Genomic DNA, 27,924 nt, shown 5'->3' on the forward strand with positions numbered 1-27,924 from the left:
CATTTTGTTCCTCAACAACTGTATGTGCAAATGATGTGCTTTGATCGCAAGCCACGCAACAAGAAACTCTTGTTTCTTCATGTGAGCATAGCTCTCTGGTCCTCTGCACGAAAGCCAATGCTGTATCTCACACTACGGATGCTTCTGTCAACACAAGCAGGGGAGGTAAAAAGAGAAGGCCTTCAGAAGATGGAGGAAGAAGCCATAAATCACACAAGAAACATGCCACAGCACTGAATTAAGTTTCCTAGGCTGCCACCATTCAAGCACTCACTACCTGTACATAAGGCAGAGAGGCAACTCAAGCAAAGCCTGAATAGGAACAACTGATGCTCCTAAACATCACATCAGTTCTCTGCTTTCTGCTACCAAAGAAACCAGTCCCCCATGCACATCTTCTCAAGTAAGCGTGTAATTCACCCTGTGCCCCACAGTGCATGGAGGCATTTGGGCTTTTCGGAACAGGTCTGCAAAGTGTGGCTGTTCAGAGTATTATGATCCAGACATGGGACACCCCTGACCGTGGAGCATTATTTCACATGCACCAGCCTGAATCGTAGCCTGGCATTTACTCAACAACATTTGTGCTATGCTGGTGTATCAGCATTAAAAAGAGTCACAATGCTCAACATAACAAAACAAGCTTGGCTCTGAACTAGCTGCATTCTCTGCACAGGCTATGGAAGAAAGTCTCTATTTGATTGAGACAAATCTCTGTGCAGATATATGCTGCTTTGCCAAACTCCCTGAAAAGATAACAGCCTCAGCAGTGCAGAAGCAGTGAGGCATCTCGGCCAAACAACATGCTCATCTCCCTGGCAAGAGGCACTGCAGGACCGTCTCAAAGGTACCCCTTGCTTCCATGCCTGGACTGGAAGCAGGGCCTGACAGATAGGAACATCCACTGACGGCTAAGGCCTGCAGACAAACCATATGTGAAACAGAACACTCAGCCAGAGCTTTTGCTGACAATGAAGCAGCAGAAAGTCACAGGGACAGGGACACCACTCATAAAAGAGAAAAAAGGATGAAACACCAGATATTGTGATCTGAGGAAGTCCATGACAGAGTAAAGACCTGCTTGCTCTGCCCAGCCAGCAGCAGCCTCTGAGAGGCAGGGATGGAAGTAGGAGGGATGAAGAACAACCCCATTTGCTGCATGCAGAGTGGTGAGTTTCCCTTCCATGGCAGAGCTGCTTCAGGGACCCTGGGATCAGAGTTGCATTCAAGAGGGAGATAGTGTCCCCAGATATCTCCCTGTCTGGAGATGCTTCAGAGGATTGCCTTGAGGTCCAAGGCTCAAAGGTGAACTAGGGCCCAGAAGCAAGGGAACACAACTCTCTCAAACCAATCATGAGAGCTTCCATTAGCACAGACTGAGGAGCCAACAAGTAGAGGTGTGCTGCTGGACCTTGTGCTAGCAAACAGAGAGTTTCTGGTTGGGGATTTGAAGGTTGTAGGCAACCTTTGCTGCAGTGATGGTGGAGTCCAAGATCCTGTGTGGAAGAAGCAGGGCACCAAGCAGGACTGCGACCCTGGATTTCAGGCGAGTTGAGTTTGACCTCTTCAAAGTCTTGCTTGGAGGGGTCTCATGGGATAGGATTCTAGCTGGTAGGAGTGCCCAAGAAAGCTGGTTGATCTTCAAGCCCAGGATCAGCGTGTCCCCACAAGCAGAAAATCCAGAATATCGGCAAAAGGAGGCAAGAGGTTTACATGGATGAAAAAGATCTATGGGAATTACTCTAGGAGAAGAAAGAAATCTATGAGGGGTGGAAAAAGGGCCTGGTTGCTTGGGAAGAGTATAGGAACATCACCAGAGTATGCAGTGACAAAACCAGGAAAACCAAAGCCTTTTTTGGAACTAAATCTGGCAAAGGAAGTAATGGAAAACAAGAAGGGATTTTTTAAATACATCAGCAGCAAAACAAGGGAGAATTTGGACCTGCTGTTGAACGAGGAGGGTGTCCTAGTGACAGAGGATGTAGAGAAGGTGGAACTACTGAATGGCTTCTTTGCCTCAGTATTCACTGCCAAGGCTGACCCTTGGGAAGCCTAGTCCCTGGAGGATAGTAGAATAGTCTGGAGAATGGAATACCTTCCCTTGGTGGATGAGGATGAGGTTAGAGACCTGTTGGGCAAGATAGACACCCATAAATATGTGGGACCTAATGGGATGCCACTCATGAGTGCTGAGAGAGCTGGCTGATGTTATTGCTAAGCTGCATTCCATCATTTTTGAATGATCATGGAGGACAGGTGAGGTGCCTGAGGACCGGAGAAAGGTCACGCCAGTCTTCAAAGAGGGCAGGAAGGATGACCCAGGAACTACAGGCCAGTCAGCCTCACCTCCATTCCTTAACAACTGATGAACAACTCATCCTGGATGCCATCTCAAAACACGGGAAGGAAAAGATGGTTATCATGGGGACTCAACATTGATTCACAAAGGTGAAATTCTGCTTGACCAACCTGATAGCCAGCAAGGCTTTTGACACTGTCTCCCACAACATCCTCATCAGAAAGCTAAGGCAGTGTGGGCTGGATGAGTGGACAGTGAGGTGGATCAAGAGCTGGCTGAATGACAGAGCCCAAAGGGTGGTGATCAATGGCACAGAGTTGAGTTGGTGGCCTGTGGCCAGTGGAGTTCCACAGGGATCAGTTCTGGGGCCAGTCTTGTTCAACATCTTTATCAACGACCTGGATGAGGGGACAGAGTGTACCCTCAGCAAGTTCACTGATGACACCAAACTGGGAGGACTGATTCCCCAGAAGACTGTGCTGCCATTCAGCGGGATCTCGACTGGCTTGAGAGTTGGGCAGAGAGGAAACTCAAGAGGTTCAATAAGAGCAAGTGCAGGGTCCTGCACCTGGGCAGGAACAACACCCTGCACCAGTACAGGCTGGGGACTGACCTGCTGAAGAGCAGCTCTACAGAGAGAGACCTGGGAGTCCTGATTGATAATAAACTAACCATGAGCCAGCAATGTGCCCTCATGGCCAAGAAGGCCAATGGCATTCTGGGATGCATCAAGATGAGTGTGGCCAGCAGGTCAAGGGAGGTTCTTCTTCCCCTCTACTCTGCCCTGGTGAGGCCTCACCTGGAATCCTGTTTCCAGTTCTGGGCTCCCCAGCTCAAGAGGGACTCGGAACTTCTGAAGAGAGTCCAGTGCAGGGCCACACCAAGATGATCAGTGGACTGGAACACCTTTCATACAATGAAAGGCTGTGGGAACTGGGGCTGTTTAGTTTAGAGAAGAGGAGACTGAGGGGATATCTTATTAATACTTACAAGTATTTAAAATGTGTCTGTCAAGAGGACGGGGCAACACTTTTTTCTGTAGTGTCCAGTGATACGATTAGAGATAATGGACAAAAGCTAGAATGCAAGAAGTTCCACTTAAACTTAAGGAAAAAACTACTTTAACAGTGAGGGAGCCTTGGCACAGGCTTTCCAGGGAGATTGTGGAGTCTCCTTTTCTGGAGGTTTTCAAAACCCATCTGGACATGTTGCTGTGTGACCTATCTAGGTGGACCTGCTTTAGCAGGGGGTTGGACTAGATGATCTTTAGAGGTCCTTTGCAACCCTTACCTATCTGTGATTCTGTGATGTTCACAACGGGAACAAAACTATGCTCTTGAGATCAGCAATGCAATAGCAATAGAGATGCAGCTCTCTGGACTGCTGTCACTAGATCAAATCACCCAGCTTTTGTGCAGGGAAACAAAGCCCTTACCATGACTCTCTTGAGTTTTTGCTTTATGTAGCAGCAGGGGTTTGAACACACAGTTGAAATGCTGCCAGTTTATCAGCATCTATTCCCTGGAAGACCTTTGTCATTAAGCAGACAAGGGACAGGCTTCAGCTCTAACAGCATTAGTGAAGCTCCAGCGGTCTGCTTGGGGAAGCAGGCTTGCCTCTGTGCAGACACATTTCCCTCTGCATAGCCTGTTCTGAGCTGCTGCTGCTGCTAAAAAAGAGCATCAAACGGGAGATTAATTTTTGTCTGTCATGGGGGAGCAAAGCCATTTTTACAGCAGCCCTCCCGCTCTTGTACCCATCCTGCCTCTCTGACTGCAGAATGAACACTGAGCCCTCAAAGCTCCATCACACAGCAGCTCTTGCACGTGCTTACATCTTGGTTTGTCATTTCCCAGTAAGGCCTCTCGCCGTAGGACATCACCTCCCACATCACAATGCCATAACTCCAGACATCACTGGCTGATGTGAACTTGCGGAAGGCAATGGCTTCAGGTGCTGTCCATCTGATGGGGATCTTCCCGCCCTGGAGAGAAAAGGAAAGGAAAAAAATCCCCAAGAACAGATTGCAGAGGAGGGAAGAGAACATGCAAAAGAGGATGAAACAGGACTTCTTAGAGCACTAAGGTATGTTATTTTCTCTCTGGAAAGAGACGTTGAATTTTAAAGTAAATCTGTTTGACAGCATGAGGCCCTTTTCCACATTATCTCAGCCCATAAGCATTTGTAGGCTGCCTACTAATTGGCTGTCCTGAAGGTTTGTTGTTTGAATACTGGGACATGTATAGGATCAACATCTCAATTATGTTGCACGGGTTGGTAGGGGAATACAGTTCCTCTGTTTCTGAGAGCGAGTGGGGGAGGAATAGACAGCTCTGAAGCTGTGGAAGGCTTTGATCTAATGAAGGCTTCATGCTAATTGCTGTGGAAGTAATGTCCTTTTCTACTTTTTTTTTTTTTTTCCAGTGTGGTGCAGATCCTGCAGAGAGATCTGCGTAGCGGGCACAAAAACCTGTATGTGTACAAAGACCAGCCTGCTTGGCCTCTGCTGTGGGACTGAAAATAATGCCACAGCTGTCAAATGTGCTTTGCTGATTTCTTTTCCTCTCTCTACCATTCTAGAAATAAAACTTCAGACCAGCTCTGAGAAGTGAGAGAAGAGGGAAAGGGGAGTTTGGATTAAGGAATACATTTCTCATTGGGTTTGAAGAGTTGACTCTCTTGATTTATATCAAAACATATTTCACTGTGAAGTCCCTTCCACTCAGTGTTGAGCTAAATATTGGAAGATCTCCATGAATGATCCCTAACAGTGTTTGTTATTGAATAAAGGCAGAATTTGGAACACATTCTCAAAGCACATTTTTAAAAGTTCCTTCCTACAGTAATTATTTATTGTCAGGCATATTGGCGCATGCCATAAGTGGGGGGTCAGATTCTCAGCAGTGCCAATTAGCACCCAGTGGCTCAGTGCAGCTGCAGCAAGGCTGGCCAAGGGCCCTCCAACCTGTGGGGGGGCCACAGTGGGAGGCCACAGCCTGGCCAGGCATCGAGTCCTGCCACGAGGCTGCCACTGCCAAGAGCTGAAAGGCCTTTCCCACATCTCCACAGGAACTGAGAACACGACCCAGAGAGCTCCCACTACCCATAAAACAATACGCTTGGAAAAACACACTAACAGGACACACCCAGGCATGCCAGTCACTGCCAGAAATACTGGAGGCTCTCTCCAAGCCTGTGCTGCTGTTGATGAGTCCTGTCCAGTCCCTCTTCACAGGGCTGTGGCCAGCTGGCCTCATACTGGGATGGGACACCTGATACCCTGAAAGGACGAATCAAGGATGGAAAGGGGCAGATCACTGAGACTGGAGCAGCATTTTCTCAGGCTGGGAGAAATGACCCTTGGCAGAATAATGCTGAGGGCAACGTGCATCACTTGCAACAGGCATTACATGCTTACTAATGTTTTAAAAGGGTCAAATTGTCCAGAAGACCATGGTTTACATCTCTGCATGGCTACCTAAGCAAAGAACTTGTACTCGCTCTTTCTTCCCTTTGGTTTTCATGAAAAATGACAGAACAGAGCAGGGAATACAGCACCTTTGCAAAATTTGCTATCTGACTTGACACAAACTTTAAAATTATTGGTGAATTTCTGCCTTATTTGTCCCTCCACACTGAAAAGTTACAGGCATTTGCAAAATTAGTATGGTAACAATTAATTGGTACCACCTGGCTCAACCCCTGTGTACAATTTAGAGGCTCTGGATCTGTAGAAACCTCTTTGCTAGAGAACCTGACCACCGCTATGTGGCAGGGAATACATTTTTCTTGAGCTCAGTCTGTTCAGTATCCTCATAACTCACTCTGGTTGTGTATGCTGCTTCAGGGTCATCCTCCAGGACTCTGGAGAGGCCAAAGTCCGACACCTTGCAGACTAAGTTGCTGTTGATTAGGATATTCCTGGCAGCCAGATCTCTGTGTACATAGCCCATGTCAGACAGGTACTTCATTCCTGACGCAATGCCTCGCAGCATCCCAACCAGCTGAATGACCGTGAACTGTCCATCGTTTTTCTGTCAAAGGAAGGAGACAGCTGATCAGCTGGAGAGTCTCTGCACCTTCAGCATTGCACATGCATGAATAAAAATGCAAAGGCAAGTCTCCAGGGAAGAAAACCAGGGAAATTAATAGTTCATTACTCTCAAACTCTGACCACAAAGCTTTTCAGAGTTTCACTGTTTGGATTTGGATCTCTAGAGACAAAGCTAAAGAAACCCAGTTCTTTTAACTGGAGATCAAGGAGCAAGCTATTTCCACTGGTGACTGATAAAAGAGACAGTGACTGGGAGTGTACACATGTAGTTACATGGATAAAATCACTGGGGTGGGCTGTTTCCAAGTCAGCCAAACGAATGGAACCAAGTTGCATGGAAATCTTACCTGCAGAAGTCCATGCATGAACATTCAGGGGTAGAGGCTCTTTCCATTGTTTCCACACTGCATTTCTAACCATTTCGCCTATTCTCCTCTCTCTAGCTTTTACGTTTCATGGTAGAACTCTTGACAAGTCTTGGGTTTGCCATTGATGCAGTGTGGAAGTGCTCTTGAAATCCATTAAATTCTACAGGATAAATTAATCATTTCCACGCAGCAGACTGCCTTCTTAAAGAAACATAATATTCTCCAATTTATTCTTATCTGTTTGTATCAGTGCATGCACCAGATTCTTCATGATGTTGTATAAATATAAATCAGACAACTGAGATGCTCCTGCCTCCAGTCAGCTTCAACAGCTGGACCAGCACCCGGGAAACATTTTCATTGATATTAACCATCTGCAAGAAAATCCAAACTTTAACTAAGATCCCTGTGGAAGAAGGATCTAAGTATTACCTTTAAAAATGTATCCAGAGAACCATTCTCCATGTATTCAGTCACTATCATTACTGGTTTGCCTGGAAAGAAATTGAAATGCATAAGCTTGTTAGCAATTCGTTTAAAAAACACGAACAATAATAACGTCCTTTCATTACGCATCTGAATGGGAATATACATTCATGCAACAGTCAGTCTACACCGAGACACTGCTGTCCCAGCAAGATGACAAAAGGTTTTGCAGAATATATGTAGAGACGCGTGAGAGGACAAAAAAGCAATTCAATATTATGGGTGGGGTACCAAGTCCTAGAGTGTTTAAATGATGTTTGAGGAAGAGGTTGCAAGCTGAACTATGGCAACCTATACAACAATGTTCTCTTCATTTCTGTGAAAAAGCTGAAAGCTTGCAGATGCCAAATTGCACACAGTAACCTCTCTGGACTCTTTCCTACAGCTTCAACACCCTGAAGTAACAAGGAGAAACCAAACCAGGATAATCTGAAGTATCTATCTGGGCTTCATAGCCACAAAAACCAAGACTAGGAAAGGATGGGATTATATCCCTTGTAATTCAAGTAATCTCATGTGACTCCCCTTGTAAACACATCTGGCAGTAAGAAAAGAATATTTATGCTGCAGAACAAAAGTGAGTTAAGCCTGGAATGAGTGAGACTGGAAATCAAAATAAAACTTCTTAACAAAAGACCTGGTCTCCTATTGTTGATAGGAATAATAATGTTTTTCCAAATCCATTTGATTATTTTCATACCCAAGTCATTTCAGTGGTAATTATATATAGGTTTTACTCAGTTTTTACATCTAATTTCTCGCTAGCTTGCCACAATGACATAGCAATAATTAATGCGGTGTGCTCCAGCCCTTGTAAATTCAATGAAATCTTATAAGAACATGTAAATTATTTTTTATTTAAATCAATTTCCATTAGCTAGCATGAAGCATAGAGAAAAGAAGGGCTGTCAATGGTTTGTAAAGTGCATTACAAACGTCTTTCACAGAAACGATCAACGAGAGCTGCCGTGTGTAATAACATGCATGTGAAGGTAAATGCTCCTAAAAATCGGCGCATGTTCCACCATTTCCATTGATCATAATCTTCCCATTTTCCCATTACCTTAACTATTTGCCTCATTTACTGCTTAATTATCTACCTAATAAAGGTAATTGTGAACTTGTCAATCAAAACACCTTTGCTGTGTGAGGGACCTGTGCTGCTTCAATTCTTTTAAGTTACTATCACAGCTGCTGCCTAAGCTCAAGGCTTGCCAAAAGTATTACTTTTTATATAAGAAATGCACCTCGGGGCTGTGAAAAATATCACCGAGTCCCAAACAAAATAGCAGGCCCATCTCCAAGGATGACAGTCGTCCATCTACACAAAACATGGGTCTCAAGTGATGCCACTACAGGTTGGCCAACATGTCAGTGGCTATGCAGGGAAGGATAATCCTAGGTATGTCTACAATTTTCAGAATTTTTCTAAAGACGAAACCCCTAACTGTAGCACAGGGTACCTTATCTCTCACCCTTCAAGGCACTGTTGCACTGAGACTTGCATCTTGTTATGCTACCACCCTGGGAAACTCCTGCCCAAATTTGGTTGCCATCAGAGAAAAGAACGTAAGATTTCTGGCACTTATGTTTCATTATCTGAATGCTGTAGGTTGACAGTAGCTGTGGAATAAATCACCCCTGTATCCAAGAGCATGGAAATAAAGACACAAATAGAGTAACTTTAACAAAGTAAATTAAAAGCAGCCATCATCTCTTTCGGAGCATGGGGCTGACTCTCCATGTCAGCAGGGGCCATAAGACGTGTGCAAAGTGTCATTCATATCCAATGTACCAACGCAACCTACACACTGCCAGCACGACAAAATGGGATGCAAATGAAAACAGGGCTGCCATTACCTTAGTAAAGCAGAAATTGCTAAGGGCTTGTCTACACGGGGACAATGAAGACGATTAATCCAAATTAACTAAGGTGTGCATTTGAACTAAATTAGTTAAATTATATTAAGCCCCTGTGTAGATATTCTCATTCAGAATTAAAAATGGCCTAATTCTGTTTAACTTAATTTGCTTCTAAAGTAAATTATGATGCAGCAAAGACATTTTACCCTAAAGATCTGAATCTATGATAGGCCAGTTACTAAAACACTGAAGGGAAAAAGAAGTTAAACAATACTTTGAGACATGAGCATAGTTTGGGATTCATAAAAGTTGATCTGTTCCACTTAAAATACAAGAAAAACGCTGGGAAGATCCTCTAGATGACTGATGGAAAAAAAATCTGAGTGCAGTAAACAAGCATTTACTGCACTGGAGCATATGAGGAGCTTGAGGGTGCATGCACACCCTTGCAATCAAACCTCACTCATTCAAAGTCCAACTTAGAAACAAAGCTCCCAGCCTCTGGAGCAGATGGCCACTTTACCTAAAAGGCAGCTCCTTAGGGAGACACGTACTCTCTAAAGTGGGATTCCCACCGATTCCCTGGGGCCTCAGCAGCCAGAAGGACTGCAGTCAGGTCAGTAGCAGCTTTTATGGAGGGGTAATTGTCACTTGATTCCTGCCCACTACCCCACATCCCTGCAGGGCTGGAAATGGGAGCTTTTATGTATTAAGGACTATGCAAGGTGGTCCCGAGCTATTTTGACATCTGTTCAGTTCTTAGAAGAAATCTACCTTGGTTATTTTTCTTACTTTTCTTAAAAGTTTTAGGGGATGACATTTCCAGGCAAAATGCAAGAAAAAGCTGTTGATTGCAAAATAGCACTAATTTTGGAGGCGCTGCCTCTGATGAATGCCAAAAGGTACTATAGCAGCCATGTGGCCCCAGATGCTGGCATCTGAATGACAGTGGCTAAGTTCTGACATCACCAGTCATGAAGTCAAAAGGGAAGACAGTCATTCACACTTCGAGGCTGGTGCTTCTTCAGCTAGCAAAAAATTATTGAAACACTTAATATACATCTTAAAATAAAGGACTAGTTATTTTCAACAACAACAAAAAAATCCTTGATGCAAATAATGTAGATCCTCCAAGGCTTTAAAATGGAAGAATAGTACCAACTCTGCACCTTTCCCACAGCCTCAGCACAGCACCAACAGCCAGAGAGGTTGGGTACATTCGGATGTGCTCTCCCTTCCTCTGCCTTTATCTTTAGTGTATATAGTAATTTGGAGAAGACCTGGGCTGGAAAAGTTATGGAAGGTTGTTTTGCTAACTGAGGAGTCAGACTTCAGTAACTCTCATGCTGGGATGTTTGGCCAACCATTTTGCATTTTCCACAAGTCCTCAATCCCTCTCATAATCTATATGCCAGCACCAGGAGCAACTATTACCACAAGCATCACTAGTAGATCCCAGCAGGAACTTGCCTTAATTGTGGTTTTACACAGTTCTGTCATCTTCAGCTACACTCCTGTTGTTCTTCCTTGCATCTGGAAAGCAAAACTTTAGCTAACTCCTGTCCTTGCTCACATTCCATGTGAGTGGTCACAAGGCTCAGCACTACCCTCCTCTGGGCTTTGCTTCAGTGGTTTCTCAAAATATGATGTCTGGAAATCATCAGGGGTTGTGGGTTGGTTGGTTGTTTTTCAGAGTCTCGGTAGTAAAATCCTCCCTGTTTCTCTGCCAAGGAAATCGCTTCCCGCTTCTTGGCACATCTTTGCTCACCCACGGGTTCATGTAGCAAGGAGTCAGAAGTGAGCCTTCTCAAAAAACCTAGTGGGTGGATTGGCATTGCTGTGTTCAAAATGCTCTTGCATTTTGCAGGTAGTAGGTGTGGCTGCATTCCTTGCCAGGCAGAAGTCAGACATCCCAGGCTTACGGTGGTCTCTGTCGCCCATCCACTGCCCGAGGCTGGCCAGGTACATCATCTCCTATTTCTGTCTCATTTAGTTTTGGGCCTTTGAAGAGGGGCAACTCATGCACTTCGTGCCTAGGTGAGGTAAGGTTTGCCAAGGAAATTAATGTGGTTTTTTATAATTTTAGCTGTTATCTATCCATTCTAGTTGGAAGAAAATTGGAATCCTTCAGGCACAAACACTCTTTACAATGTTGGGGAACCTGTTCCTGGCTGGACCTGTAAAGTGTGACCTTTTGGGCAAGAAGAGTTCACTAGTTTTTGAGAAATTATGAAAGGTGCGGTAAAAATACTAGTTGCTCTGTCCTTCCTCTCCTAACCATCTCTCCCATCAGCCAGAGTTCAAGGGCAGCAATCCATAGCAACTTGTACCTACTTTTTGTGACAACGCCTTCCAGGTGGATGATGTTGGGGTGGTCAAACTGCCCCATGATGCTTGCTTCACCCAAGAAATCTCGCCTCTGTTTCTCTGTGTAGCCCACCTTCAGGGTTTTGATAGCCACTGGAAACTCCCGCTTCCCCTGCAGCTTCAGCCGCCCACTGCAGACTTCCCCAAATTCACCTTCAGAGAAAAATCAGAAAGAATGGGATTGTAACACATCGAAGGAACGTATGGTACACCCATGCGTGCAGCATGGAGTGCAGGCCCTATAGACAGCTGATCAAAACCACAGAAGGCTGAATATCACAGTGATCACCACCTCAAAGAGCCGGTGTATCATAAGCCAGTAACCCATAAGCACAGGAAAACTAGGAAGAATCATGCAGCTTTCTTTTATTTAAAGAGCTATGCTCTACACCCTACTGTGGTTTCTCCTCATTTCATGTTTTTGTCTATGACATGAGGGCATCCTGTAACATCCTGTATCATTGCCCTGCGTAGATAGCTGTAAAACACAAGTCACTTGCTTCTCAACCTTATTTTGGTAAGTTACATGGATGGAATGCTGCTAGTCTTTCACAGCAACCTGTATTTTTATAGACTATAAACCTCTTCCAATTTTATGATCACCCTTTTTAAAAAGTAACCCAAATGGTTAGGGGTTCGTTGGTTTTTTTTTTTTTTTCTTCTGGTGGACAGTAAATTATTTCCAAAACCACAATTTCAGAGGACAGAAAATATTCCTAGAGTTGGATGCAACTCTAAGTAAACAGTTTCACTGAAAAGAAAAAGAGAGAGTTTCTTTTTTTTTAAACAAAGAAGTTAAAAGTTTTGAACTTTGTTTTGTCATTTTTTTCTCTCTCAGATGACTCCTTAGTTTTTACTTCAAGACTGACCTCAGTGGGGAAGGAGAAAAAGGTTAAAATGGTGAAAAGAACCTGAAAATTAAGTGTCTCATTTCCCTTAGCATCCATCAAAATAACTCAGCTTGGTCTGAAAGTGACCGTTTTCTGCTGTTTTCAATTCAGTCCCTGAATTTCAAAACCATAGACAGTGACAGGTTTGTCTCAAACTTCAGCTGGAACACGCTCCCCATCACCTGCAGGGTACCTAACAGCATAAATATTTCATGGCCCTTCCCAGATCTCTCATGTTAAAACAGATAACCCTCCACACTGCCAAGGCTCACAAAACGCATTTCCATACCAGCTCCAATAACTCTTTCAATGGTTATGCATGAAGCTTCTATTTCCTTAGCAAACTCATGGACGGCCTGATTAGGGTCCTCATAGGTGTGGGGGTCAATGTAGGTCCTTACTCCAGGCAGCTTAACTGCAAACACAAATTGAGAGTGTTAACGGCATGTGGCATGATAGAAGACACACAACACAAACTCCTGACCCTTGTACACTGCTTTGCTGAAAAACACTGCAGCAGGGAAATCTACATTTTTCTACCAGAAAAAAAAATGAATATAATTCTGGCAAAATGGTATTTAGTTTCTAAGTGACACAGGTACAGCTTGATGGTGTTTGGAAAATATGTGTCAGTGCTCAGTTGGAACGATGTGCAGCTACGCATCACTCGTGGTGCTGCAGAACAGGCTGCTCCAGGGCCTGGTGCAAAAGGGTTCCTTTCTGGATCTGGAAAGGGTATGTCAGAAGAAAAAGTACAAAGAGCAAGATGTTAAAGGAACAACTTGCAAAGCAAGTCAGATGGATAGGGATTGATGGAGAGCTGCAATAAATTATGCCCTGCCAGACACATATTAGCTAATCAATTGGTCACATATTTCAGACAGACTTACTGAGATTTAAATGAACTAAATATATGCAGTAAAAAGCCTGTCAGTTGTACCAGTACAATCAATAACAGGCTTTTTCTTCAGGACTTGAGAGGGGAAAGAGTATTTTCATTATCCATATTATAAGTTTGTTTTGACAATCATTAAGGCTACTTACATGAAGAATTGCTCATCAGTCTAATAAGACAGCTACATTACACTGTGGCTCTTAATTGATTTGCTTCCTGCTGCCTTCATTACATAGCACTAATGGAAATTTGACTTTCACTCAAGACGCGTTTACCTTTTCCACCCCAAAAGACATCTTGCTGCTACCCATCCCTAGACCCCAAGGCACTTGACAAGGGAAGGCTTTTCACATACTAGCTTGGGATGTACAGAAGGATTGGCAGTAACCATGAGATGGTATAACTGCTGAGGTTTTTTTGTATACAAGGGCATTAACGTGGCATTTCTGAAAGCTTCCTAGGAGCAAGAAGTAGGTGTTATTCCTTATGCCTCCACAGAGGCAGCCAAGGCAAAGAGTACCTGTGGGATTGGCCCTTGTGGCTGGCTGAGGAAGAGCAAGAGTTTAAAACATATTCTGGACTGGCACGTCCAGACCACAAAAATGTAGTTATGTGCTGACCAGCCAAAATTAATAGTACCTTGAGTCACACAGTAAAGGCAGAGGAAAAGAATAAAATGGCTCCCAAGAGAATATCTGCTGCAAATGTACAGGTGTGAACAACTGGGCATATATAAGCACTGTTCAAACATTAAGTTCTCCATGAGGCTTAGAGCAGTAACAGGTGGTGACGTTACTGAATAATAGTACAAACAATTCTTTTGTGAATTACCACAAAAAAAGGATTTTTATTTATTTTTTTAAAAACCCTCGAGGTTGTATTTCTCATTACCACAGAGAGCCAAAACCACATATCTACATGTTCCATCTTTACTCACTGTGGCCATTATGAAAATGCATCTTTTCTTCTTCTGGATCTTGTTTAGCCTTGCTATAGCCACACCGCCTGGAAAAAAAACAATATCAGAAGAGTATTTTTGTCTCTGGTATGGCAGAACTCTGCTCTTTACTTCACATCACACAAAGCACAAAAAAACAGAGCAGCCTCAAATCCAACCTCTCTAGCAGCTGCCTTGCTGCTGTCCCAGTTTTAGCTCATCAAACTACTTGCAATTTCCCTAACGGGATTCAGGGCCCAAGGCCCACTGATTTTCAATTGGACTCGTGTTTCCAAATCCCACAGCTGTTTCTGAACAACTCCACTCTACCATACGTCTAATTCAGACGTATTATTATGAAGAAAAAAAAAAAAAAAAGAAACAGGAAAGATGATGGAAGGGGAATGGGATGAAACACTGGAATCACAGAAGTAAGATCTCCCGGATGGCAGAGCTTTGGCAGGCACCACGTTGCACATATCACATGCTCCTCTTCATCTACTGGATATTGGCACAGGATTCTTAATTTTGACACTTTAGAAAACAGCCTTGTGTAAATATCAACACCGTATACACATGCAAAATAATGGCTGAAACAAAAACCCCAAACCTCTTGTTTCACTGTGTTCACTATGTATTCCTGGCTCTGATGGGGTTTCCTGTACACCTGTCTTTCTGCAGGGGAGCTACCATTCATGCAATCCCTTCTGCCCAGTAGCAATAAAGATGGAAGAGGGCACAAAGTCACTTCCTGACCTGTCTTGCTCCCATGTTAGCACCAGGTGGTGCAAAGGTGCTGCTGAATCCTACCATGGAGTTACAACCACAGCCTTATGGGAGTTGCACCTATCCCAGGGCATCTTCCTGTAAATCTTTGGCTGCTCTTCCCTGGCTTGACCCTCACTCTTCCATGCTGGTTCTGTAGGTGATGCCATTGCATTACCTGCATTGGCTGCATTGGTGGTATCTCTAAGACCTGCTTCGCTTAAACAACCATGTAGGAAGGCACTGGATAACTTGCATAGGCAAGGAGAACTCCCATATGCATACCCATATACACATTTAAAAATACAGGATGAGATGTGTACAAAGCACATACATACGCCAGTCTTTCCAAAGTCCTGATAGGGTAACTGGATAGAGGAACGGGATTGCCCTTAAAGCAATTTGCACAGGCATGACATGGAGGGACACTGCTCAGTTGAGTGGATAACCCGCAACAGACACCTGCAAGCCAGTCAGCATACATCTCAAAGAAAACTTCAGGTTACTGAAGCCACTCAAAGCTGAGAAACTTAGGAGTCTTCTTTCCGATTGCCCCTAATTTTTGAGATAGGGGGATGTGAGCACTCTAGCATCACTCACAGCAAGAAGCACACAATTAGCAGAAACAAAACTGCAGTTTGGGGGAGGCAGTAATAGGCATCTGCATGAAAAATGGCCTCAGCGTGAAGTCCTATTACAGGGATGGTCTGCCTGAATGCAAGAGGGCAAGCAGCCTTTTGGCTACAGGATTTTGGCACTGTGTTTATGATTACAGACAAAAGCCCCAAAATGACTGCATGCATGTGACACTGCTGAGCTGGCCCCAGTAGAGCTCCACACTGGAGGATCGAGGAGGGCAAAAGCAACATGAGCTCCTAGGGTTACACTGGGGAAGGGGAGCAGGCATGCAAGCTCACTTTGGGGAGAAGGGGAGACCTGTGCTGGGGGAAGAGGATGAAAAAACCGACTGCAAAGGCTGTGCAAGCACAGGGTAATAAATTGAGACAAGGTGCAGACAACAATAGGGGAGGCTGACAGGTGGCCTGGAGACGTAGGCAGGGATACACTTGATAAACAGCCAGGCTATCCATGCAGGGTACGATTTGAGCAGCAGCAACCAAGCTGAGATCATCACGTTCCGAATGGGAAACCTACAAGGGCGACGACGTGCCTGGAGACATGGGCTCAGGCGTCCACATGTCAGTGCTCATCGCCTTGCTCTAGCAGCAGCAGTGCCATTTCCCAAGCAGAAGTCCTGCCTAATTGCCTCCAAAACTAAGCACCAGGGGTGTACCATGACCCCAAGAGAACAGGAGGTTTCAAAACACATTTTGGTGTTCATAGTCCCTGCATGTAAATGGATTCTTCTCCACCTTCATCACACTGCCTCTACTTTTAAGCATATAAACTACAGATGTGAGTATCAGTATCAATTCTCACTTCTGACAACCATAATTTTTTTCCGCTGCAAGTTGTCAAAAGTTCAATTTTTCACAGAACTAATTTTCTGGATTGAGGCATTTTCCCTTAAAAATACACAATTTTTTCAATTCATCCTTGTACCAAATGCACATATTTCTTCTGTTCACCTTTTAGAGTAAATGTTCCCATCTCTTCCTCAGGTGTGGAGTACTTGACCTGTAAATAAACTTTTCTGTCATTATCCTTTTTGCTACCTGCATATCTCCTGATTCTTCAACCATAAAGAGGGAGGAGAGAGAAATGAGGGCCATGCTACTGCTTGCGTAAAGTGATCCAAGTACAGCTTGATGCACAACAGCCCATGTTTCACGACCCAGAGACACACTCAAAGGGTCAAAGCAAACCAGTTGGCTCCAGCTGTCCCCCTTTCTTGAGCTGGGTAATGCAAAGAGCAGTGTGTCACATTAGTATATGAAATCAGGTTCTGGGATCTCCACTGCATTGTTAACATAGGCCTTGACAAGACATGCCAAAGAGAGCTGGCAGCAGTGGACTGTGACTGTTGAACAACAGATAGGTGTCTCTAACAAAGCTTACTGCAAAACCTGCCTGTTGCAATCACTTGTGCCCTTCACATACTCACTTTGTCAAACTACACCAAGAAACAAGCCATGTACACGCTGACTGCACCTAAATGGCACCTCTTCTCTTCTCGGCCTTCAGATGCTTAGAATAACACACACAAGCAGTTTTTTCTCTCTTCTTCCCCAACTAAATCTGATAAAAAGCTGTTATTTCAGGTTAACGCTATGTGCCCAGTACTGGCAAATAAAAGTATCTAAATATTGTGGCTTTGCAATACGTCTTGGGGTAAGGAAAAGCTCCCGCTCATTTGTGAAATATATTAGTGCATGTGCATTTGCTCTTATTGGAGAAGCAGCAAATCAAAAGCCTCCCAGTGGAAGACTCGTTCTCTAGTTCATTGTCATTATGCACACCATAGATTTCCTATATCTTTCCTATGTCACATACAGCAAAAGCATAAAAATCCTGACACTCACTTCATCTCCGACTGAGCTGGAGACATTCAGCCAAAGACTTAATGTAATTCAGCAGCACACCTAAATCTCAACTCATTTACTCCTGTTGTGGATTTGTCCCCGTTTCTGTATCTAGAAAGCAGATGTCTTCATATTTTTCAATAAAAGTATCAGAGGGGAAAAAAAAAAGTGAGACTTTAAATATTCTTAAGGCATCATGTCTTATTTAAAAAGTACTTGCAGATTGGCAGGCAGATCGTGAAATATTTATGGGCAGATTATAAAAGTGAAGTTGTAAAATGATCCCTATATAGGTTTATAAAATATAAAACAGACAGGTAGAAAGATGAAGAATCCAGCTGGGAAACCAATGCCCACTGCCTTGCACGGCAGAAGCCAATTCATGGAGAAAAATCGTTCAAGAAATGAGGCAGGAAGATGCTTGCTCTCCCTGGGCCAATGGAAATACTTTGTGTCTGACCTTGTGCTTCAGGTTGCCCTTGCTGTGTGGCATGTGGCCCCTCGACCACCCAAGGCATCTCCAAAAATCATAGGATGCACAAGGGAAGGAAATTCCATCTCCCTAGCTGGGGCCACCACTGTAGTCACAACCCAGGCAGGACACAGACTGTGGAGCTGGACCTCGGACATCCAAGCCCTACAGAATGATATGGGAGAGTAGGCCAAAGCATTTCAGTACACAGCCAAGGCATTACTGGAAATGCACATGGGGACAGCATTTAGACATCCCTGATGAAGAAAGGGACCTCACTTTGCTAGGCACAGTCAGTACTATCAAATGGCTTGTGCCTCAAAGCAGCGTTCCAGTCCTGCAGAGATTTATAGATGTATTTAATCTCTAAAATCATAGATAAATGACCTCTGTGCTCTTCTCTGAAACAGAGACAAAACACCACTTGTTTTTCTGAAGTTAGACCCTCACAGAAGCACACTCTTACAATAAATCAACTTTGAGGAATGCATCCAACCCATCTTGAGCTGTTATTTTACAAGAGGTTTGTGAGGATCACAAGACTGTAATTTACAAGAGGTTAGTGCTTATTTTAGGCTTCTACTAAAATGTTAAAGCAATAAGGGCTGCATACGTGTTGCAGGGCAGGACTGTGTTCCACGCAGAGGAACAAACATGGATTCCTCTATGCGGCCAAGATCCTGTTGCCTCATCTCATGTGTGGAGACAATAACTCGTTCAGCAAATAGTTTCATCCTGGATAAACAACATCAATACTAAGAGCCAGGGGCAGAAGTCTACCTCTAACGACACTTGTCCATGTTCAGCATTTGTCTTTGCTGCTTGCAATCTTAGAATATATTCAGCATCACAAAACCAGGGAAGAGTCAAAGGACTGGTGTAAAATGAACAGCTTTTACACTGGAAGTTGTTTCCCCCTTTTTTTTGCTAGAATGAGTTACTTTCATTGTGTTAGACCAAACTTTCACCTGGGGTAACTTGAAGCAACCCATGCAAGCTGGGAATCTGACTCATTCAGTTCCTCTATCTACCCTCAAAGACCTGCAATTTGGAGAAAAAGAGCAGTAAAAGATTTTGAGATGACAAGCTAAGATCTTTGGCTCAGTTCAGATACACTAGATGACTGTCCCAAGCGGAAACCAGGGCGGGTTCTCACTCACTGTGTTCTCAGCTGCTTTTCCAGCCACAGCTGTTCCCTTCTATACGTGTGACTGTGCCTTTGACCTCTGATTAACTTGGACGTCTTACAAAGGAAGTTTCTCTATTACATCAGTGGTATTTTTAGACTTTAGTCTTTCCCTGCCTTAGTACTGAATGACTCCCTTCTTTCCTAAACCACCGCCAGAACAATTAAAAATAACTTAAACAGGGTACTGTTTCCCCCTCTCGCAGGAAGCTCCCTCAGAAGCAATCTCCATAAATCTCTCTAAAGACGTTGTCGTGCCTTCACATAACACAGCTGATGGCATCCATGCCTTGAAGTCCCTTTTCCCATTTCCCTCTCCCAGCTTGCTGCGACATTAGTCTCTACACAGATTGGAGGAAACTTGCAGAGGGTGTTTTCTGGGTCAGCCAAGTTTTCCCTATGTGAGCCTCTTCTTCTTAGCCATTCAGTCCTTTCCCACTCTTCTCTGAGAAGTATTTTCCAGTGCTGCCACTCTCTGGTTGGAGGCCTTGTTGAGGACACTGGAAGCAGGGCTCCCAGCAAGGGACTGCTCGTGCACTAGTGGCACAGGCACAACAGAAGTGCAATCATTGCTAAGCTGGTGGTTCGCAGGACCAACTGCACAAGACCAGAACAACATTTTGCAGCCAAACACTTTCAGCCGAACATCCTTGCTTGCTAATGTTGCTCTTCAGCATACAAAAGACACAAAAAACAATCTAAAAATACTTCAACAGAAAAAAATCACAAACCAAAAAGTCCTTCTGCTTTTGGGCCTTTGGGATTTTCATTTGGAATCTCTTTCCTGGTTCAGACCACTGTTACAGCCAAAATACAGCACTAAGCAACCCAAAAATCGTCCACCTTGGTGATTTCTGTGACCCATGGCCAAGGACTGCACCATGACTCAGCTACCATCACACAAAGTCCCTGTAACCTGCAGAAAACGCATTAGGAAAGTTTCACACCTCTTGCCCTGGCATGCTGCAAAGCCTCCCCAGTTTACTAATGCACATGGGACACCTCAACACTCCTGTGGCCTCAAGCAGCTATCTGATAGGGATGGTGGTTTTAGGAGTCTCCTAGGAGGCTTGGGAAGATCTCTCTGCTTGCACAGATTACAGTTGATTGAGACCTAAAAGACACTTCCTTCATTGAGCAGCCCAACTCATGTCCAATCAAACCAACAGAAATTAAAATCATCCTTCCTTTGATCAGTTAGAAAAGGGGAGAGAGTACAAGAGAGTAGAAACTGGTGAGGCAGCCCAGACAGTGGCAGGAAAGGGCAGCATGCAGCATGGACACGCAGCTCTCCATGCTCCCGAAGATATGTCCAACGTGGCTGGAGCATATCATTGGCAAACAGTATCATGTTATCACTGTGTACGCCATACATTGGCATGTATGTTGCTGACATACTGTTTGTTTCACTGACATGCACAATACATGTCACTAAATATATTTCCTCTCTTGCCTGCCCCTGACTCCTTTCTGGGGGCAATTACCTCCCCTGGCCCTTTTTGGTGAAAAGAAGTATAATTTGATGAGGTGTCCAGCACATGTGATGTTTTCTAATGAAACAAGACATTGCTGGTGTGATGTCTAGATTGATCACGGAATAACATATCAAGGCTTTTTTTTCCCCTGGGATCCCTGGTTTTTCTGGAGACACATTCTGCTTTAGGTCATGCTATTTCCAGTGGTTGAGATAGACAAGCTGGGTGCAGAGATCGGATGAGAAAGTGATTTCCAGGCCAATACAAGAAAGGGAGGGAGAGGCAGACTGTGCACAGAAAACACGGAGGGAGGACATGAAATAGGAGCCAGCACAGGTGGGAACACTGACCATGTTAGGCTCGGATAGGCAACAGCACGCAGAGAAGAAGCCCACCCACAGCCATGATCGCAGCAACTGAAAAGCAAACAAAAAGGCCCAGGATAAGGAATAATCCCACTGCCCTGAAAAGGTGCAAATACATTCGCAACATGTTTATATGCACTTCTTCCTTCTTATTGCAATTATTATTTGAACCTTAATACCCTGGGCTGCAACAATTCCATGTCATGTGCTACTGTTGGGGAAAAATGCCTTTAGGGAGAGGTATAGATCTGGTTCCTGCAAAGCCATTAACCATTTGCTTCCTGTACTTAAGAATCACTTTTAGGATTAATGGGGCCACCCATGTGCTTAAACTTAAGCACCTGCCTGGGAGCAGGCAAAGTGACTTTTTCCACAAGTGTGTTGGTACAGTTAAAATTTCTTTTAACCCTCGCTACAACCCTCCCCTCCCCCAGATGAATTTGAGCCCTGCTTTGCAGACCCCTGTGCATGTGCTCAACTCACACAGCCCCTTCTGGGTCTCCCTGTGTCAGTGGTGCTTTGCACACACATTACGTGTCTGCAGAAGCAGGACCTTACGAGTCATGTGAGAGCACTCAGCCTAAAGAAACTCAAAATATGGTGAGCTGAAAGGCACTGTGTGCATCCACAGCTTGCTTTTAAAGGCTGTAGAGCCATTACTCTAAGTCTAATCAGAGTATGGGTTTGCCTGAGGTTGGCTACACCTAAGTGACAGCCCTTTATCCTTGCCAGAGAACTTGCATGGAAAATTTTTCTGTTACCAAATCTATTAACGTATTCCATCCTGAAAAAGAAAGGAACAACAGGAAGAACCTCAGTACGACATACAAGCAGGAGCCTAGCAGTGCGGACATACTCCAGTTGAAGTCAGCTGAAGATCTCACTCATCATTTCTCCCTAAATCATCGTAATGTGTCATTTTTGGAAAAAAAACTGTGCCCATCAGATTTTTATGAAGTATAACTTACAAAGCCTAAACACATCAAAATAGCCTATTTAGACAAAATTAACATTCTGCAACTGCACTGCCTTAAATTACGATGCAAAATAACTTCAGGCATGCAATTATTTACAGAATTATATACTGGATTATGTGCTTACTCAAATTAGAACTGGTGAAGAATGTCTCTCTAAGCACGTTTTGCATCAGTAAAACAACTTGCTAACATTTTTTGAGCAGTGATGCCAATATGTTTTTACTATAATTGGCAATATTTTGTATTTTCATAATGTCTCAGCTTGTGCAGTCATACTAATATGGAAACAGCTTAGCCTTCACTAAGCCTCTCTATTCATCCAAGTTAATACTGGAGGTCCAAAACCCCAAAAGCACAGCAAGGGAACCAAAGCTTTATATATTTTGAGTCAATTTTGCCATTTTCTGGGTTTAACCTTGCAGGATTTGAGTACAGGGAAACGGTATGTCTCCAGAATATCACTGTGGCTGTGACAAGTTAGCTTCAATTTTAGCAAGGAAGCCCTTTTCCCCCCAGGCATTTTCTAATAGCTGCTGCCATCAGTCCTTCCCACACAGCTCAGCATGCAAAGTTGTGGTTTCTGCAACAACAGTTCAATTAACCTGAAAAGCAACCACTTCCTTAAAGTGAAAAGAGTTCTCTGTTTTCTTAAACAAAGAAACTCTTTGAACACTTCATCAACAACTGGGCTGCTTGAAGACAAAATCAGTTCCCTGCATTGAATGCAGAGCACTTCAGATCTCACTTGCTTCCTTTAAAGAGAGATTAAAAATGCTCAAGTGCAAGGGAAATATGCCTCAATGCAGCCTTAGTCCTACACACACAATGCAGTGCAACTGGGATCAAAATACTCTGAGGTGTAACATCAGGAGAAACCTGAAGCTCTTAGAAACAAACTAAACTGGATTAGCAGACAACAAAATTCCCTTTCCAGGCCCAGGTGCACTTGGATAGGCAAGTGAATGGAGAACTTGGTCTGAACAGTTAGGACAAAGAAAGATTTACGAGTGCTTGCATTAAGATAAACTTCAGAATATAAAAATCCCAAGGCAAATAAAACTGGATGATAAACTCCAGCTAACCTGCTATGCCCTCATAGCAATTGCATTTGAGTGCTGATTGGCTTCTTGGAGGGCCAGCTTCCCTATCTCCTCGCTCCATGTAGGGCCCTCTCATTCTAGAAACTGAGGAGCTGAAAGAAAATGCTTTCCAGACAAGATCAAATGCTGTGGCAAGGTAAGAGACTGTTGCTCAATGAAACACACCCGGACGTCTCTGGGGTTTTAAGATCTTTAGCCAGCGAACTGACCTGAATCAGGGAGCAATCAGAGTGGAACAGAGCACTGTGTACATCAAAATTATCCGCAAAGTCTCCTACTGTCTCACTGAATCAACCAAGAGACTACAAGGAGAACTGGTTGGGGCTGCCCCTAGCTCCAGTGGGGAGTCAGGAACTCCTCAGATCAGCTGCAGGTTAGCAGATGACACATCCACATAATGGTGAAGGTTACTGAGAAAACACTTGCAGCATTAAATCCCCTTTACTGGGACAACACGAGGTGTGGAGTTGGCAGCATCTCTAGAAGCAAAGCTGCCTTGATACAAGGTGTGCATTCTGCTTTGAGCCCTGCCTTCTAGCAAAGCGCTGCAGATGGGCAGAGACAACGTAAAGGAGCCTGGAGCTCCTGTGACACCTCCTGGACCTCAGTGGCCTGCTGGCTCTGCCCTGCTCCTCAGCCAGACTGACTCTAATGTTTTCAGTAGCCTTGGGCATATAAAGCTGACACTGCTCCAGTTCTAGCAAAGGTGACCCCTGCAAAGCCTATGTGGCTTGCAAACCCAACTGTCCAGAGGGCAAACTTTAATAAACCTGTGCTAAGAGGACTTATCAACACCCTTGGCATCGTTTCAAACCCTGCGCTACATGCTTTGTTAATGAAATGTATATTCATGAAGGGCCTCAACAACTGTGTCTGCAATCGATGTAATTATTTTACTATAACTCTGCAGATGACCCAGAGAGCAGCTGAAATTAAACTACATTTCTAGTGGCTAGATAGATCTCAGAGAGGCTCTGCCATATATAGCTGCGGCTTTTGAGAGTTACAAGACTGGGAGTCATAATAAATGAAAGCCTTGTTTGTTGCTTTTAATAAGTTGCTCTAATGGTGTGCTCTTCAGAGGCTTGCAATTAAGAGACTGAAATACTTGAGGGTGCTGGGAAGATTCTTCTAATCCTTCACACAGCCCTGAGCGATGGCAATGATTGCTTCCTGCACATCCAGGTCAGGAGGCCAGCACTACACCTAGCACCTTGTGAGTCAACACACTTGCTTCAGACATCAGAGGAGCAGCATTACACACTGTAAGTTGATAGGAATATATTCCTGCTTTGCCCAGAACTACAGGAATGTTTAAGGAGTCATCTCCTCTTCCTGCTGAGCTATACCTAGTTCACATGTTAAAGCACGTCTCTCTGCTGTTTGAGAATAAGCAGGCGATATCTTTGCAATCCCTGTGGGGAAGGAAAGCAATGCTTCTAGCAGAACATTTGGAAAGATCTCTGTCATTATATTTTGCTATGTCTAAGCCGTAAGAAAGTACAGATAATAATTTTTCGAGGTAAGAGGCCAAGCACTGCCAACGTGGTGTGCCCCTGCCAGAGGTCACACAGTTTCTAGCATCCAAAGCAAGGTGAAACATTCACATATTCAGATGTGCAGAGAGATGACAGTCTGATTTTGCTCTTCATCCTCTACCCACTCCGCAGCCAACAGAAGGCACTATATTCACTGCCAAGAGAAGACACTGTAAAACCCCTCTTTAAAATACTACGTATGGTGCTTTCACTGGTGCTCAGCAGGAGGCTGGAGTTACTACCACTGAAGTCAAGCTGTGCTTTTAGTTTGAAGGGCAGTCCAGTTTCCTTCTTGAAGTGGAAAAAAGACTTGTACAATGCCATCAAACATATCACCTGATTGAAGGCAAGGAGCTTTTGTCACTGACAGCTGCACTGCCCCACATTTCCCCAGCTCAGACAAAGTTTATGCTGGCCACTTATCTGCTCATGATGATCCTTCTGCCCCATTCCTTTGACTGCTACCAGAATTACTCAGAAATGATACTTTCAAGGGCAACATCTCATGGGCTTGGAGCTTAATTACAGTTTGGCAGACTCTCACCTCCAGTCTGGGACAAAGTTATCCATAGACAGATACACCTAGGTCCCCAAAACCTTCTCAAAAATGCAGCACATCAGACTGGTTTGTGAAGGACACTGTGTTTACACAAGTACCAAGCCAGAAAATGTTTAGAGTAAAAAAAAAATTTTAAAAGGTGTTGGAGCAGGCAAACTTGCCAAGCTGATCTAGGCAGGATGCTAGAAATACGAAATGATTTCCACACCGGCCCTGGAAACGTATCACCCTGTGCAGAAGGGTGCACTAGAGCACTTTTTTTTTCCAAGAGATCCTGTATAACAATGCCATTAATCATAGAATCATAGAATGATAGGGGTTGGAAGGGACCTTTAGAGATCATGTAATCCAAGACCCTGCACAAGCAGGTCCACCTAGATCAGGTCACACAGGAACGTGTCCAGGTGGGTCTTGAAGACCTCCAGAGCAGGAGGCTCCACAACCCCTCTGGGCAGCCTGTTCCACTGCTCCGTCACCCTCACAGTAAAATAGTTTTTCCTTATGTTTCAATTAATGCTCCTCTCTGGGAAAATATACTGCCAAAGAGCAAAAACTTTGTTGATATGACCGAGGTAGGAAAAACCTTGACCTGAGCAGAAGTTGGACCAGACCCTGCCTGCTCTCAGTGGATGAGAATTTTGACTTGGCACAGCAACAGCTTCTCCAACAAAATCCTTCCTCTTGTCAGGTGAACTGCGGGGAACATTTGGCAGCAGGCAGCATCATAAAGTGGCTATAAATCACAGGAGACAATGTCCTGTAGGAAGAAGGAAGAGCAGACAAGCATGTAGAGATAAAAATCCCTTAAAAAGTCACAATTAACAAAAATTGTGACTCACACTGGAAAAATTCTCTCTATGAAAAACATTATTTACAAACTGTCTCCCATTTCCTACGGAAAAGCAAAACTATTTTAAGTCCTGACATATCTTGGAAAATAGGATGGCAGGGGTGGGTGTGGGGTGGTGTGTATGTAAAAATTCATCCGTTTTGACCTTCCACATTGAGGGAAGGTTGCAGACGTTTGCTTAGGACCTGGGATATACACCACAATCCTTTCACCCTCTCTACTCTTTGAAAGTCATTTCTTAACAAGATGCACATATTTGTGTCCAGAAAGTAGCCCTCTGCCACCACAGGGGCTGATATTTAAAAGTCTAAATCAGCTAAGGTCAAGGATGGATACTCTGGTGCAGAAGCCTCTAATTTCCAATACCCAAGTGGAAAGATTTGCCTTTGCTTTGTCTTTTGAGAGCTAGAAAAAGACTTTCTATATATGCATGACACAGGGCTAGGGGCAGTTTTCTGTTGCTTCAAAACTGTTTTTTTTACCTAAGTTCTATAAAAAGCTCCCTCCAGTTCTTTGGAAGATCGGTTGAGATGGAAAGGTCATCCATAATGGGTAGCTGGCTATAAATGCAGATGCATAGTACACTTGTTATTTTGAGCAGCTTTTGCAAACATGCACAGCATTGACCTAATAGCATCCCCATTTTACTTTGTAAAAAGCTCATGCCTTTGCTCACTGCAACAAAGTTCAAATGCTGGGGGGACCAGAGGGACCATTAGGACCAGCAGTCTCTTAATGCTCACCCTAAGACACCTCAGTTGTGGAGATCGGGCTTGGTTTGATGGAAAAAGGAAGGCGAACTGCCCTAGAGCAGTGGATCTCCTTCCTAGGCTAACGCAAACCCAGCTTCCCATATAAGTTTGCAGAAGAAGGGGGCTGATGCCACAAGGATGACTATGGCATCTTTTTTACACCTTGCAAGACCGAGTGCATTTGTGTCTGGCATTGTTTGACACAGACTGTGAAACAAAAGTCTACAATGATTTTAGATGAATACAGTCTTCAGTCAGGAACAGTGATGTCAAGCAGCATCTAATTCAAGCATTGCTAGGAAAGCAAAATTTACAGCCTCACTCTATCAGTAAAGAACACTGCACTTTCGAGAAGAATACATAATCCTACCAAAACAAAGAAAATAACAACTCCATGTTTTTTAATTCAACACTTGTAGTTGGTTTAATAATAGATTTTCAATCCACTTCTCTTTTTTTTTTTTTCTGCTGAGACAACTACAGTCTGATTTAGGGAATCACTTTGATTTGTAATCCTGATTGTTATATTATTAATGTGTCCTTGATGCAAAGAGCGAGATAACTTTAAAAAAGTGATCAGCTAATTTGCTTGGCATTTATGACCTTGGTCAGAGGATGCATATTATTTACAGTAAGAGTTTTCTGGAACATCTGCAAGTAAATCAGCTCTGAAATGCAGCTGAATTGTTTAGGGCAAAGCACATTTAGTTTCAAATTCCCAGGAACCTCCAGCTTCAAACCCAAAGTGCATTTCCACAGATGGACGCTGGCATGTGGAAATGCCACCGTGATTACCGTGCAGCTGACCTTTGGTTTAGGGCCAGCTGCCAATGGGAAATGCCAAGCTGTTGGTTCAAAAGAAGTGAGAAAACTGCAGATACTTGAAAGAAAAAAAAACCAAACCCCACATAGGGGAAGAGGTGTGGAAATGTTTGCCTCCAGGGACTCAGCAGAAAATAAAAAGCCTTTAAAGCTCAGAAAATTCCTGAGCCCTGCAACTGGGAATCTACTTTCTGAGGTGCTGAGAGAAGATCAACATCCCCTTCTCACTGCAGGACTGTTCTCAAGCCCCTGCTCAGTTCAGCCCAGCACTTGGGACAACAGGCACAAACAGATGCCATGTAGCATCATCCTAGGGAGGAATATCCTAAGTCTGACATGTCCAGAGCCTCCTGAGGAGCCTGGAAGCAGCACAGAGACAGCAATGAGGAACCTGTTTTCAGGAGCTGGCTAGCACATATCC

The 27,924-nt window shown here is 44.0% G+C and overlaps 1 protein-coding gene across 8 annotated transcripts in view; it reads right to left on the reverse strand.

Moving 5' to 3' along the window:
- Nucleotides 1-27,924, reverse strand: part of EPHA5 (EPH receptor A5) — a 208,292-nt gene that overhangs the window by 17,349 nt on the left and 163,019 nt on the right. For all 8 annotated transcript variants that reach the window (XM_061994328.1, XM_061994327.1, XM_061994326.1 and 5 more), the window contains 6 exons: nt 14,160-14,227; nt 12,617-12,742; nt 11,405-11,590; nt 7,154-7,215; nt 6,124-6,333; nt 4,134-4,283 (listed from right to left, as the gene is read on the reverse strand). In XM_061994328.1, the coding sequence (XP_061850312.1) occupies nt 4,134-4,283; nt 6,124-6,333; nt 7,154-7,215; nt 11,405-11,590; nt 12,617-12,742; nt 14,160-14,227 (802 nt within the window). The remainder of the gene's footprint in view (nt 1-4,133; nt 4,284-6,123; nt 6,334-7,153; nt 7,216-11,404; nt 11,591-12,616; nt 12,743-14,159; nt 14,228-27,924) is intronic.

This window comes from Colius striatus, chromosome 3, assembly GCF_028858725.1.
Source record: "Colius striatus isolate bColStr4 chromosome 3, bColStr4.1.hap1, whole genome shotgun sequence".
NCBI classification, from domain to species: domain Eukaryota; kingdom Metazoa; phylum Chordata; class Aves; order Coliiformes; family Coliidae; genus Colius; species Colius striatus.